Source organism: Pinus tabuliformis, chromosome 9 (assembly GCF_031772625.1).
Source record: "Pinus tabuliformis cultivar Carrire ecotype Pingquan chromosome 9, CPIR1, whole genome shotgun sequence".
In the NCBI taxonomy this organism is placed as follows: domain Eukaryota; kingdom Viridiplantae; phylum Streptophyta; class Pinopsida; order Pinales; family Pinaceae; genus Pinus; species Pinus tabuliformis.
The window spans coordinates 264,865,258-264,878,857 of NC_142307.1; the positions used below are offsets into that span (position 1 = coordinate 264,865,258).

Genomic DNA, 13,600 nt, shown 5'->3' on the forward strand with positions numbered 1-13,600 from the left:
AATGGACCGGATTTGGGGGGAACGGTCGAATTCAAACTCAAAAGGTGCTATAAATAATAAAGTGCTACCCAGCAAAAAACACTTGGTAATTTGTGAGTTGAGTTGTTGTATGCCCTGCGTATTCTAAGCCAAGACCTAGTTACCCTATGCAGAGAGTTGATTCAGCCCCTGATTGAGCGATTGAGAGATTTTTGGATGAGCAACATACCAGCATCTGAAGAAGCTAGGGAAATTACAGAGATGATCGCTGAAGAGGCCGCACAGGTCCTGATCATAGAAGATGCCCCTGAAGGCATCAGGATTGTTGCAGAAATCCCTAAATCGCCACGCACGCTGAGACCAAAGAAAGACAAATAGCCAACGATTCAGGTGCATGTGTCCCCTTGAAACCCACTGTGCACCAGATTAACGATTGGGGAAAAAGGGAAAGTAGTTAACCTCGAAACCAATGAGGAGGAAGAAGACTTGGGGGACCTCATAATTGAAGAAGACGAGGACGAGGGCATGGAGGAAGAAACAGAGACTCTGCACCCTCCAACAAAGCTGCCCACGTATATCCCCCTGCGGAAGGGGAAGGCAAAAGTGCCCAAGGACCTCGACGAGAGCAAGAGCTCTCTCCAGACTCCTCTCCTCCTAAACGACATCATCTTTGAGGTCACGCACCTGGGACAGGTGCCGAACTTGAATTTTGAAGATTGGGATCTCATTAACCACGAGAAATTCGCTCACATAGAGAACACGTAGATCATGAAGCCGAAGCAGAACACTGGGGCAAGGGTTATAGAATTAGAGCCACAAAAGTGCTTACGCGGAGTTAAAAAGGCAGGGTTATTAAACCTTCTCTGGGTGCCGCATTACCACTGTGCCCAAGTGACGATCTTCGTCATCAGGCAGCTCCTCTTCCTAGTGCATGGTGTGTGTTTGCAGCTGGAGGATCCCATTCCCATCATAGACCACTTAATCCATCGCATTACCCAGCTCTTTTTGTTGTTGGGAAAAGTATCCAATACGGAATGCCCCTATCCCACTCTAAGAGGTGATAGTGCCTTAGCAGCAAAGAGGTAAACTTATTCGAATATTCTTCTTTATGAAATGTAAATGAGGAAGGAGGATCTAACTAACCTGTATCTTCCGTTAGTTTGTCGATCCAAATCACTCCTCTCTTCAGTAGCTCCAAGCTCCCAGCTCTCTCACCGGTCCAACTTCACCGAATTCCTGCAAGATCACAAGAGAGAGAAACTACACAAAGATACAAACATACATGTAAGCATAACATGTAAGCATAACAAAACATCATTGGTATACAACATGTAGGAGAAACTCAAATAGTTTATTGATAAGATAATAAAGTCTGAGAGGAGATACAACCAAGTGAGTTCCGATCCAGCATCTACCTCCCAGCGATGGAATCCCTTCCTCTCCTCCAACAAAGCATAAATCACCCAATGTACTAATCTCAATCTCAAACCAACAGCAATTCTCTGCAAAATACAAAATTCCAGCCTCCTGAACCTCTGGGTGAGAGATCCATATATAGATGTGAGCAGAGAGGATGAGTCAGCTCATGTTTTGACTTGTGGCTTCTCTCTGTCAGTTCTTGCTTCCACTTGGAGGTTGAGAACCTCTTACTCATCACTAGTCGAATTCATTGAGGCAAGTGTAATTGAGGAAGATTCTGGAAGCTTCCATGTTCTTTCCACCTCGTTGAATGAACTTGCCATTTGTCATTTCCCACTCAGCGCACCCTGGTAGTGCTTCTACCTGCGTTGCAGTGCACCTAGCCAGTGTAATCTCTACATTTCAGCACAGACAGCTAGTGGAGCCTCTGAATTGATCCTGAATTGACTGTTTCTGAGTGGGTTTTGGTGGAGAACTTCTGGGAGAAGCTGTCTTTGGTTGACCTTTTTCCTCTAGGGGTAGGAACAACTCATTTAGGGACTTTGGATCCCTTGGATTATGGACATTTCATGCTCAATTCTGTAAGGCACAAAAATGTCTATAACAGTTGCCCCTTAAAGTATGAGGTCGTTTATCGGGTGAAATGCTTTATTAGGAGGATCTGAAGTTCTTCCAATGCTGGGAGGAGACCTGTAATAAGATACAATACAATACATTATTTTTCATACTGCTTTCATGATCTAGCTGAGGCGGGCATTCCCATGCTCGGCTTTATAAATTCATTTTTCTGTACATAGAACAGACAATCGTCTGATGGTAGACTGATGATTTTGATGAAATCATCATCCTTTTGATAGGATGATTATCTACTGTAATGTTGTACATGTCAATGTCTTTATTTTTCCTGAATATATATCGCAGCTCGGATGGATGAAACTAGATCCGGGGTCTTCAATCTCGTCTGATCTTCACTCTAAGTACAAGTCGATCCATGTGAGAAATGTTCTAAAGTCGAACAAGGAAAGACATCGCTTGATTACCAGTCAATGAGGTAAACCGTTAACAAGCGCGAGAGGAATCACCGATAATGATAATGAACCTCAAGGTACTGCAATACAATTCACGTGGTGTGAATAAAGGACTTGGCGTCGAACACCACGCAAAATCTTTCGGTCGAAGGTCATTGATGTATACCTGTCTCCGAAAGTGAGAAACTTGCCGTTGAGGTATGCAAGCTTCAAAGTACTAAAGGGGTTGTTCCTAGATCAACTTCTTGGATAATGAGCTGATGTCGTCAAGAAGCGATCCATCAAAGGAGGGCCTTAATGTATCCCACATCAGTGACACGGAACGGAGCAAATGATTTTGATGGAGGTGAAAACGATCTGATGATATATGGTTCAGGGTGGTGGTCATGAAAGGATGAAGGATAATGTATGGTAGTGGATGGGACACGGTTGACTTCTCTGGATGACTTCTCTTGAACATATCGGCGACACTTGTGTGATGGATTGGTAGCATTTACCCCAAAGTTGGATGGTATGGCGAGACCATGGCGATGTGACTGGTGAATGAAACAACCCAACCCGACTCAGGCACGGAGTGGAAGTGTCATGTTCAAGAGCGACTTGCTACCAATAAAAGTTCTTTGAGTTTCTTCCCAATTTTTCCCCAGTCATTTCTAACCAGTACCTCTTTATTTTTTTCAAGCTTGAGGAGGATAACATATGCTTGTTCTATAATTTTCCCTTCGGGAAAACCCATCGCTATGTTTTAACGAGCCTAGCGATAGTGAAACTCGTTCTCGTCTAAAGACAAGTTTGTCGCTATTTAATGTTTTTAACGAGTCTAGTGACAAAGATAACTCGGTCCTTTTCAATTTTAGAGAGTCTAAAAAGGTACGTAAAGATAACTCCAAAGTTCCTTTTTCGTCATCTAATCCCTTAAGTCCGAAAAAGTATAAAACAATATAGAAGGGATGAGTTTTCGATAGTTTTAACGAGCCGAACAAAACAAGCGCTTGATCTTTTTGTGCAATAATCCCTCAGGTCCAAAAAGATTAAAATCTAGAGGAGGGATAGCACTTCCGGTCGCTTTAACGAGCTGGAAGGCCAAAACTCGGCAATCTTTTCATATTTTACGAGTCAGACGAAAAGAGCTTAAAGAAGACTCGTCTTTTGAGAAACGAGTGATAAAACGGGTTAGCAGCTGATTCCAGGTAAGGGTTGGAATTTTCCAATCACGGTAGTGTCACAAGGATGGCTAGTGAAATCACTCTTCGCAGCTGTTCCTCAAAATGGGTAAACAATCATATGGAGGTGAATGATCGGCCAATGGAAAAGTGGAGGTGATGGTACAAACATGACCAAGGCTTTAATGGCTGATGAATTTACATTCACGGTGGTTATTTACCAGGTAGTTCATTTTTTAACGAGCTTAAACGCGGATTGAAACATTTGCTTGATCTTATGTTTATTTTTTAACGAGCATGAACTATGTGCTAAAACTGCTCGATAATCCAGTCATATGATAAGAATGTCTCATGTAAGATTCCATTTTTTATGGGGCTTGTGCCTTACAAAGCTATGCCCCGCATCCTTTCTTTATGCAAGTTAGGAAACGACTAACCTAAAAAACAGATAAATAACTGCTCTTTTCTTGCACTCCAAAAGGTTTGCATGCCCCCAGGTATAAAACAGAGTTTCAAGGTTACCTCTACTTCACTTCCGCTAAAACAATCATTTTACCGAGAGAGGCCTACCTCTTTCAGGTTACCCAAAGATTGTCTTGTTAATCTTTCAAACAAAACACTTCTTCGGCGATGTCTACCGAGATAAACAAAGGTGAGCGACGATACCCGCCAACTCACATAAATTTGACAAAAGAATCTTATTCTAGAACAACCCCTCTTCCAACCATGGACGGGGTACGGACTAGTCATATTCTCCCGCTGAAACCTACCTTATACCCAAAGTTTTCCTGCCGAAGCAGACCAGGACGCATGCCCCCTGGGTTCCAGTCATATCCTTCCGAATTACTTGCGCTCATCGGGAGGACGGACCGTGGGTTGAGACATTTCTTGCGGGAAAAGACCATTTAGGGAAGGTATATGACTATTTGCGATGCGTGATCCGGGAAATGAAAGCTGGTCCACGAGCTTGACCACTCTTCCTTCATGCGGAAAACACATTACTCTAAAGAGTGAGGAGATGATGGCTCCCATGCAATATATATAGTCTCGTCCAAGGAGTATGTTATAATCCAAGGGTCCTTGAACGACCATCACGTTCATTTGAACGGTCTTCCCTCTCAATGTTATGGGCACATTGGGGAGGATCCCTAAAGGTTGACTGGTTCCTTTATCAAAGCCTGTCAGACTTCTCATTTCAGGCAAAAGCGCTGGCGAACCAAGTGCTTTCCAAGAAATAGAGGAAAGGATACTCACAGATGCCCCCTCATCAATGATGGTGCCATCCATGACCATTCTGTATATTTGGACGATAATTCTGAATGGTATGCTTGCTGGCAAATGGGGTATGCCTAGTTGGTTCCAGTCGAAGGAGACAACTAGGTTGCTTGGTGGTGGGACCGAGTAAATGGCCAGGTATCGCTCTAACGAACTTCCTTCCTGCAATAAAGGAATGGGGGGAGTGCCCCCGTGTTCGTCGAAGTCTGTGTTGATGAAGAGAATTTGGATGGTGTCATCTTTATCCTCTTCAGTGACTATATCATTCGAAGATAAATCCTCCAAAGGCAAGACCGGGTCAACTGCCGCCTCGACCTTTTGACTTTCGTCAGGTATGGATTCAGTTGGTTCATCTTCAATGACCGGCGCTTCAGCTGACCACTTGAGCGGGCCAGCTGTATTTTCAACTAACGAAGGACTCGGCAAGAGTTTTTTATATCCAGGAGGAAGTCGTAACGGTGAAACCGGACGATCATCCACAACTCTTTTCGCTTCGTCTAAGAAGCGACAACGGTGGATGGCGTGGTTTCCTTCGCACAGTCTACAGGGAGATCTAGCTCTCCCTTTTTGTCCAAGGACTTCACTCTCGCTAGTTGATGGTATGCATTCAACATGGCTACCAGAGGTTGATGCCACCGGATTGTGCAAACGGGGAGACCATAGTATCTGAGGGATGCAGGGACAATCTCTGTGGAAGTGGTCTCCCTTGCATATGACACATGGCGATTTAGGCCTAGTCAGTGCTGTGTGTGGATTTTTGTCAGACGACACTTGTTTGACCCCAGTCACTTTTGGCTCCTTCTTCTTCTTCTTCTCTTTCTTCTTCTTTTCCTTCTTCTCCTTAGGAACTTGGTTTTTTGTTTTACCAGTTCCGTCAAGCGAAGAGGAAGGAGGAGAGGAAGAATTAGATGAAGTAGAAGGCTGGTGGGCAACTCTGGACTAGTCTAACTGTTGATTCGACTGTTCAGGAATAGTGGTGTTCTGAACGACATTGGTTGAAAGAGCCAGACCGGCAAGCCAATTGTCAGTCCTGGAAGCGACAATGTGGCCATATGGGGCGCACCAACATCTCCCCAAGAGGAGAAGGGACTAGGATTTCCACCAAGGGGAATTCCTTCGTTGGTGTGCTCCATTTTCTCAACCTAAAGATCAACGCAGGAAAAGAGGGTGATTGTTCCGTTTAAAATAAATTTTTAACGACGCTTTAGACACAACTTGCTTTTTCAATTTTAAAGAGTTGAGAAAAATCTAAAGATGACTCTAGTCTCCTTCGATGTTTTAATGAGCCCGAAGTGACAAATGCTCGGATGGACTTTTTCCGTTATAGAGTCTGAAAAAGGCCAAAAGGAACTGCTCTGGAGTTCTAGGTAGAGGGTGTGCCAAACTTTTCGCAAAACCGCAGAATACTTTTTAGGTTACGGGCGGTCAATCTTCCTGAATGCTATGTTCAGTGCATTGCGATCAGTAGGGCGGCCGACACGGCTTCCTAAGGATAAAGGCTTTATTCCTATAGGGGTCTCCCAATATATACTCGACGGTACGTGGGAGCACAATCCATACTAGCGCTATCGTCCCTCAGGAGGAATCACCCAACCATCAGCGAGATCGACAGTCACCAGGTTTTACGACGTCGGAACACGTCTCTAGCCTAGACCTCTATGTTGTGCGTTATGTTACAAAGCGTTGTTAAGTTCATTCAATTTATTTTAGGTTGATATTTCTTAGAAGTTTGCCTTTTTGGATCACCACGAGATGTATGATACAATTCCTAAATGCAGTCTAAAGATGATAAGCAAGCTTTTATATCTTTTCAACAATGAAAATCCTAGCTACAAGGGGAAAAGGAAGATACAACTTTTCTCAAAGAGCATAGAGCACACTCTAATGCACTTTTCCCTAAATCAAAGCATGCAAACTATCAAAATGAAAATGCACAAATGCATGTATTTGTTTTCGCTTCCTTAATATTGATGCCTAAAAAGAAAGCTGTTGTACAAATTTGAATTCGATTTCAAGTGAAAACATAAACAAGTTCCTTTTTCAAAATCAAAAAGACGATTACGACACTTTATGATTTACTTGTTTCGACACTAGAAATGCATAAATTCAAACCAAATGACAAAAGTACAAGCTCAATCAACTGTGAACAGCAAACAAACTCACTCCTAAGATCAAAACGACACTTACGGCAGGTCTAGATCTAGGGGCGACAGTATGACTAGTTTACTTTTGTAATGGGAAACTGCAAATGATGTAACAAATACACAAAGAACAAATACAGTTTCTTTATACAACTGAGGCGGAATTGAGGCAAAGAAAAGGGGTTTCAGATAGGTACACTGACTGATAACAGGCTGCAAAAAACAGAGATAAAACTGAGCAAAAGGAAGCAGGGAACCACAGCTGCACAAGGCAAAGACTAATCAGCACACTCCCAACACAGAGGTTTTGACATTCAGCACAGGTAGCCTTCACGGGACCTGCGTTGAAATGCAGAACCTCTTCACAGAGTCTGCACTGAAGCAGAAACGAGAGTTGTTTCTGGGTTCTGGGTTACGGTTTGCAGTTAAATCAACAGTTTTTGGCCAAATCAAAGCTATCAATTAGGTACAATTAGGAGGATGATTTAAAGGAGGACTAAGATCTATCACAAAGGGCTATTAGAGCACTTGTGCATCAGTTTGTTCAGATCATAAAAACAGGCCCAGTGAGTGGACTAGAGAGGCAGATCTCTACTTTGCAACTTGAAAATGGCAAGTGCATTTCGATTCGACACTCTTGAGTTTATGAGAAGAACAACACCAGAAACACAAATAAACCAACAAGATACGTTCCCCAACGGAGTCGCCAATTTGTTGTTGGGAAAAGTATCCAATACGGAATGCCCCTATCCCACTCTAAGAGGTGATAGTGCCTTAGTAACAAACAGGTAAACTTATTCGAATATTCTTCTTTATGAAATGTAAATGAGGAAGGAGGATCTAACTAACCTGTATCTTCCGCTAGTTTGTCGATCCAAATCACTCCTCTCTTCAGTAGCTCCAAGCTCCCAGCTCTCTCACCGGCCCAGCTTCACCGAATTCCTGCAAGATCACAAGAGAGAGAAACTACACAAAGATACAGATATACATTCATAAAAAGCTCAAGATCATATTAAGCTAAACATGTAAGCATAACAAAACATCATTGGTATACAACATGTAGGAGAAACTCAAATAGTTTATTGATAAGATAATAAAGCCTGAGAGGAGATACAACCAAGTGATTTCCGATCCAGCATCTACCTCCTAGTGATGGAATCCCTTCCTCTCCTCCAACAAAGCATAAATCACCCAATGTACTAATCTCAATCTCAAACCAACAACAATTCTCTGCAAAGTACAAAATTCCAGCCTCCTGAACCTCTGGGTGAGAGATCCATATATAGATGTGAGCAGAGAGGATGAGTCAGCTCATGTTTTGACTTGTGGCCTCTCTCTGTCAGTTCTTGCTTCCACTTGGAGGTTGAGAACCTCTTACTCATCACTAGTCGAATTCATTGAGGCAAGTGTCATTGAGGAAGATTCTGGAAGCTTCCATGGTCTTTCCACCTCGTTGAATGAACTTGCCATTTGTCATTTCCCGCTCAGCGCACCCTGGTAGTGCTTCTACCTGCGTTGCAGTGCACCTAGCCAGTGTAATCTCTGAATTTCAGCGCAGACAGCTAGTGGAGCCTCTGAATTGATCCTGAATTGACTGTTTCTGAGTGGTTTTTGGTGGAGAACTTCTGGGAGAAGTTGTCTTTGGTTGACCTTGTTCCTCTAGGGGTAGGAACAACTCATTTAGGGACTTTGGATCCCTTGGATTATGGACATTTCATGCTCAATGCTGTAAGGCACAAAAATGTCTATAACACTTGTGTAAAGGAGAGGACCTCACAAATATCTCGGAGGGGAAGAGCAACGATTTGGCCATCGCGGAGGTCATGAAGAAGAAATAAAAGCTGGAAAAGAAGAAGAGGGGCTACGCGATCTCCAGTATCAACAACAAAGCAGTTAGGGTGGTGACTCAGATACTGGTGGGTAAGGTCATGCGAAAGTGCTGCGTAGACAAGGTACCCACGTCAGTGGTGGCACTTGCTAAATAATGCACAGAAGGGGTCCAATTTAACTGGTGCGAATTCTTGTGCAAAGAGTTCTTGGAAAATTTCCACGAGGCACATGAATGAGGAAAAACATTCCATAATGCATGGCTTCTACTGTCCATAGTGCTGGTGGCTGGGGAATTGTCGGAGGACAGCTAGTTCCCCACGATTGCAAGGGCTCTCCCAAAGGCTGCGAAGTATGCTTCGCTATGGGCCACTAAGGATGTGATTCAAGTCTGCGACAATAAGATATTCTGGGTGTTAATGGAGATGAACATCAGAATGGGGATGAACCGCAAGCCATGGTTATCACCCACTATCTACAATAGCCTGCAAAGTTTTGCAGAATTTAAGGTGGACTTTCATCACATATACCTCAAGGCATGCAAGGACCCTGCCAAGAAGTGGAGTGAGTTACCCTTCATAGCCACCGATGATGTGATTTTCGATGTACTAGAGATGTGGCCGCCGGAAAGGCACGCCCCAGACATCACCGTAGTGGAAAAGCCTATTGCACAGTAGAAGAAGGAGGAGGCAAAACTGTGCATGACACAGTTGGTAGAAAAGAGAAGGCAAGAAGCAGTGGTAGAAAAAGCATAGGAGGCATGGGATGCTACACAGGCAATACTAGAATAGAAAAAGGTTGCAATAGCAGTAGCAGAGAAGGTGTGCGAGGGCCAGAAGTCACCTTCGCTTGAGTAGGAGAAAGAGATGAAAACAGAGGAAGAAGAGGGTGGAACGTACCCACAAACAGCGTCAACACAACTAAAGCGCCAGTGCCCGAGCGAGCGGACGGGGCTGCAAAAGAAGGTAAAAGCATCCAAGTTGTCTATCAACCCGATCACCCTTACTATGGGGGATTTTCACGACATAGAAGAGACAAGACCCGACGTCACCACCGAGGCCTTCCAGTACTTCACGGAGGAGAATAAGATTGTGTTGGGGGCCTTCCGAGCACAGATTTAGGAGTTGTAGGTGCACACTCCTCAGGCTGGTGCTCTTTCAACCAACCTCGCAATGGGTACAATTGCAGCTGAGTAAATGTTGCACGCTCATACAACCAACACAATAGTGTTGCCAGAAGGGGCACTGGTTATAGCAAATGAGGCCGACTAGCCTAAGGTTAGTGCACTAAAAGGGATAGGGATCAACATGGCTTAACTATCGCAAGAGACACTCTATGTTCTATAGGATGGGATTACTACAAAACTGCAGGCTAGGGAGAGCCGCATGTTGCAGGTGTTGAGTGAGCAAAAGATCAACATGGAGCACTTGAGCTTGCAGCGTGACGAGTTCATGTCACAGAACAGGCATATGGCACAGGTACTGGAAGAAGCCTGCCAGATGGTCTCTGAGCTGGCCATCCCAACAGAAGCACCAGCAGAGGCATGCATCCACAAATTAGCAGCAGGGGTGCTTGATGTGCGAGAATGAATGTCCAAGGTTCAGCTGGAGCTAAACCTTCATATAGCAGAACTGCGGTTGAGTGCAGAGATGGTGGCCCTCACTAAGAGGCTTGCACGAATGCAACACGACAGAGTGCTTAAAGAACAAGTAGACGCAACACGACATAGAGAGCCAGTTTTGAAGGAGCACATTCAGCCCTGGATTGACGATGCCTTTGTTATTAGAACAAAAATTGGAGGCAAGCTCATGCAAATGCAAGGGACACAGGAACAGATGCAAGGGAGCAGTTATGTCACCACGGTCTCGGAACAACAAGTACAGGAGATTTAGCAGGCAGTCTTTCAGTGCGCTGCCAACCTTGCAACTGTCTGAGCAGAGTTGGAGGGTCTCCACACAAAGATCTCCGCACTAATAGAGTGACTCGAGGGCGGGTCGCGATTTTTGTGTTGGGAGCCTGTTGGGTGTGGAATCCCCCCCAAGGCATGTTTTGGGGCTTAAAGCCCAAGTTTTGACTAAGTCCATTGTAAAGAATCCTCGAATTGTGGGTGCGAAGTCATAATAGAGTCATAGGGTTTTCCGCTCTTGTTTTTGTAATGTAATGTCAATTTGAAATATCTACCCATGGTCCGCGGACCGTGGGATTGTATAAATAGAGCGAGGCTCTAAGTGTAGAAGAAATCGAATCTAATTTAAGCATGGATGGATCTAAGGAATTGATGAAGCATTGAGTCGAAGTGTAAGTCATGTCTTTGGTCATAAAGTAGGAGAAGGCTTTGCAGCTAAGTGCGCAGAGGCCTAGTAGTCTGCAGCTGAGTGTGCGGACCCCTGTATTTGAGTGCATAGGGCAGGTCGAGTCTGTAACTGTGGGAAGAATTAATAAAAGAGAAGTTTTACCATATTTTTGTGTATCTTTTCCTAGTTTATGTATTATTGGGCATGAATTGAAAGTTTACTATTTATTTACTGTACGAACTCATATGAATGTGTTGAATAAGTAAATATAATATAAGGCATCTGTTTACGCGAAGATAACTAATTGTTATAAGAATATAAGTAAGATATTAGGTGTGACTTAGGGAGATCGCGCAGATCATTGCTCCATCAGTGAAAAAGCTCCATAACCCCTGGTTAGGGCTGCACAAAGGTGAATATATCAAGGTGCGAAGGCCAGGGAAGTGTGTGAAGTAACTTGCGTGAAGGGACTATCGGTTGGACCAAATCAACCCCTCAAACATCTCAAGGGTGCGGAAACCTGGTTCTAGCAACCCCCCATAATACTTCGGGTGAGACCTCAATCCATGCTCGGTGGACTGTTGCCGAAAGGGCCAGTAGTACAGGTATTTGTTTGGCTAATTAACTCTAAACCTGGGTTAGGCTCCAACAAGCCAACAGGGTCTAATTCCCAAGGAAACAACGCAAGGAAATAGGGACTTGGGAAAGTTAGAAATTGGTTAAGTATTGGCCTAGGCTGGTCTAGGAAGCAATGATATAGATAGTGATGGTGTGTAGGTTATTGGGGCTTGAGAAAAGAATTGTAATCTTCTCAAACTAATGCAATAGACAGATAGCAGGGGTTTTTAGTTGTGGCTTTCCTGAGGAAATCATTGTGTAATGTGTTGATTGAATTCTTTCTCTTCTATGCTTCATGATTTCAGGATCATTTGATTGCTTCCGCTAATGAGTAGAGTAGATTAAAGTCTATTGTTTTAGTAAATTACAATTAGCAGTTTCAATCTACAAGGAATTTCTACACTCATTAAAAGATTCCTCCAAATACCATTTTTTATGTTCAATAAGCAAGTTGGTATATTTTGTCATCACGTGGATGAATAGATAAGGGGGGTTTCTTACAACACCTGAGAAATAAAAAAGTAAAAAACTTTGAAAAATGTGTAGGAAAGAAACAAAAGCTTGCAAGAAAAACTAGGTGAAAAAGAAAACCAAATGCAATAGGTCACCAAGATCAATCCCCTAAGCGCCTCCCTGGAAATGGTGCCAAAATGTTCGGTGTAGTATGTGTTTGACTAATAGACCAACACTTAATGTCAATCTAGGGTCCGTGGTATTCAAGATGCAAAACTGGAAACGCCAAAGAGAGACTTCAACAACCTGCAAAACAAAACCCTAATTTTTCTAGAAATTTCTCACTTCTTGAGTTCTTGCACTAGTCAATATCATGTTCCAATCCTGCACTCAAAACTAATATTTAAAAACAAAACCCTAGCTATTGCAATCAATCATCCTACATTTACTAATAATGGAAAACAAACCCTAATGAAAGGCATGCCCTAATTGTTGATAATTAAAAATCAAACCCTAGATATGGAAATTAAAAGAAAAACTAGTGGAAACTAAAGAGAAAACATTAACTACTAGCCATTAGAAAGAAAATTGTGACTGTGAAAATGCAAACCCTATTTGAAAAATAACTACAAACCCTAGCTACTAATTAACTGGAAACTTGAACATTTACTTAAGAGAATGTAAAGTCTATCCTCAATAAATTAAAAAGAAAGGAAATTGAAATCCTGCACAACTTATATCTGTAAAATAAATTCCCTCACAGAACTCCAACCGGGCCTACACACACCTTTATCAAAGATTATCTCTATGTGAAATTAAAATAAATGCAAGTAGGACTCTAAATCTACTAATTGTGTAATCAAAGCATCATGTGAATAATTGTTCTCACTCAAATTTAATTAATCCATTCACTCAGACCTTATACTTTCATGTACACTTCAATCCTTTACAACTAAACTCAATTAAATATTAATTCTGGAAACAACAATCAATCATGTAAAAATATGTTAATGTTATGTAACTTTTAAAAACAAAATGATCAATTTGTTTATAATAACATAGAAAAGCTATAGGTCTAGAATTTAATATTGAAAATCCTTTTAATGCAAACTCTAATAGAATCCATGCAAGACAACTCATTACATGCACCGGTATATCTTTGTCATTCATAATCCACTCAACAACATACATACTTTGTTTGGATGTACAAGCATAAACAAGTCAATAGTGGTACTAGACTTGCAATTTGAATTTCAATCTAGCCAACACTCTAGTTTTTAATGCAACCCAAATTGTTATTCAAAAAAATTCAAATACATGGAAAGGGACTTCCAAATCTTAATGAACCTATTGCATTTCATGTATTAAGATGTTGTTATTAAATATGTTGAATCACTTGAATA

At 42.4% G+C, this 13,600-nt stretch overlaps 1 protein-coding gene across 1 annotated transcript in view; it reads left to right on the top strand.

The window, feature by feature from the left end:
- The window catches only part of LOC149148220 (uncharacterized), a 74,913-nt gene extending 64,492 nt beyond the window's left edge, over positions 1–10,421 (top strand). Inside the window, exon 5 of the mRNA XM_089442104.1 lies at positions 10,203–10,421. Coding sequence (XP_089298230.1) covers positions 10,203–10,421 — 219 coding nt within the window. The remainder of the gene's footprint in view (positions 1–10,202) is intronic.
- Positions 10,422–13,600: the final 3,179 nt, after the last annotated feature.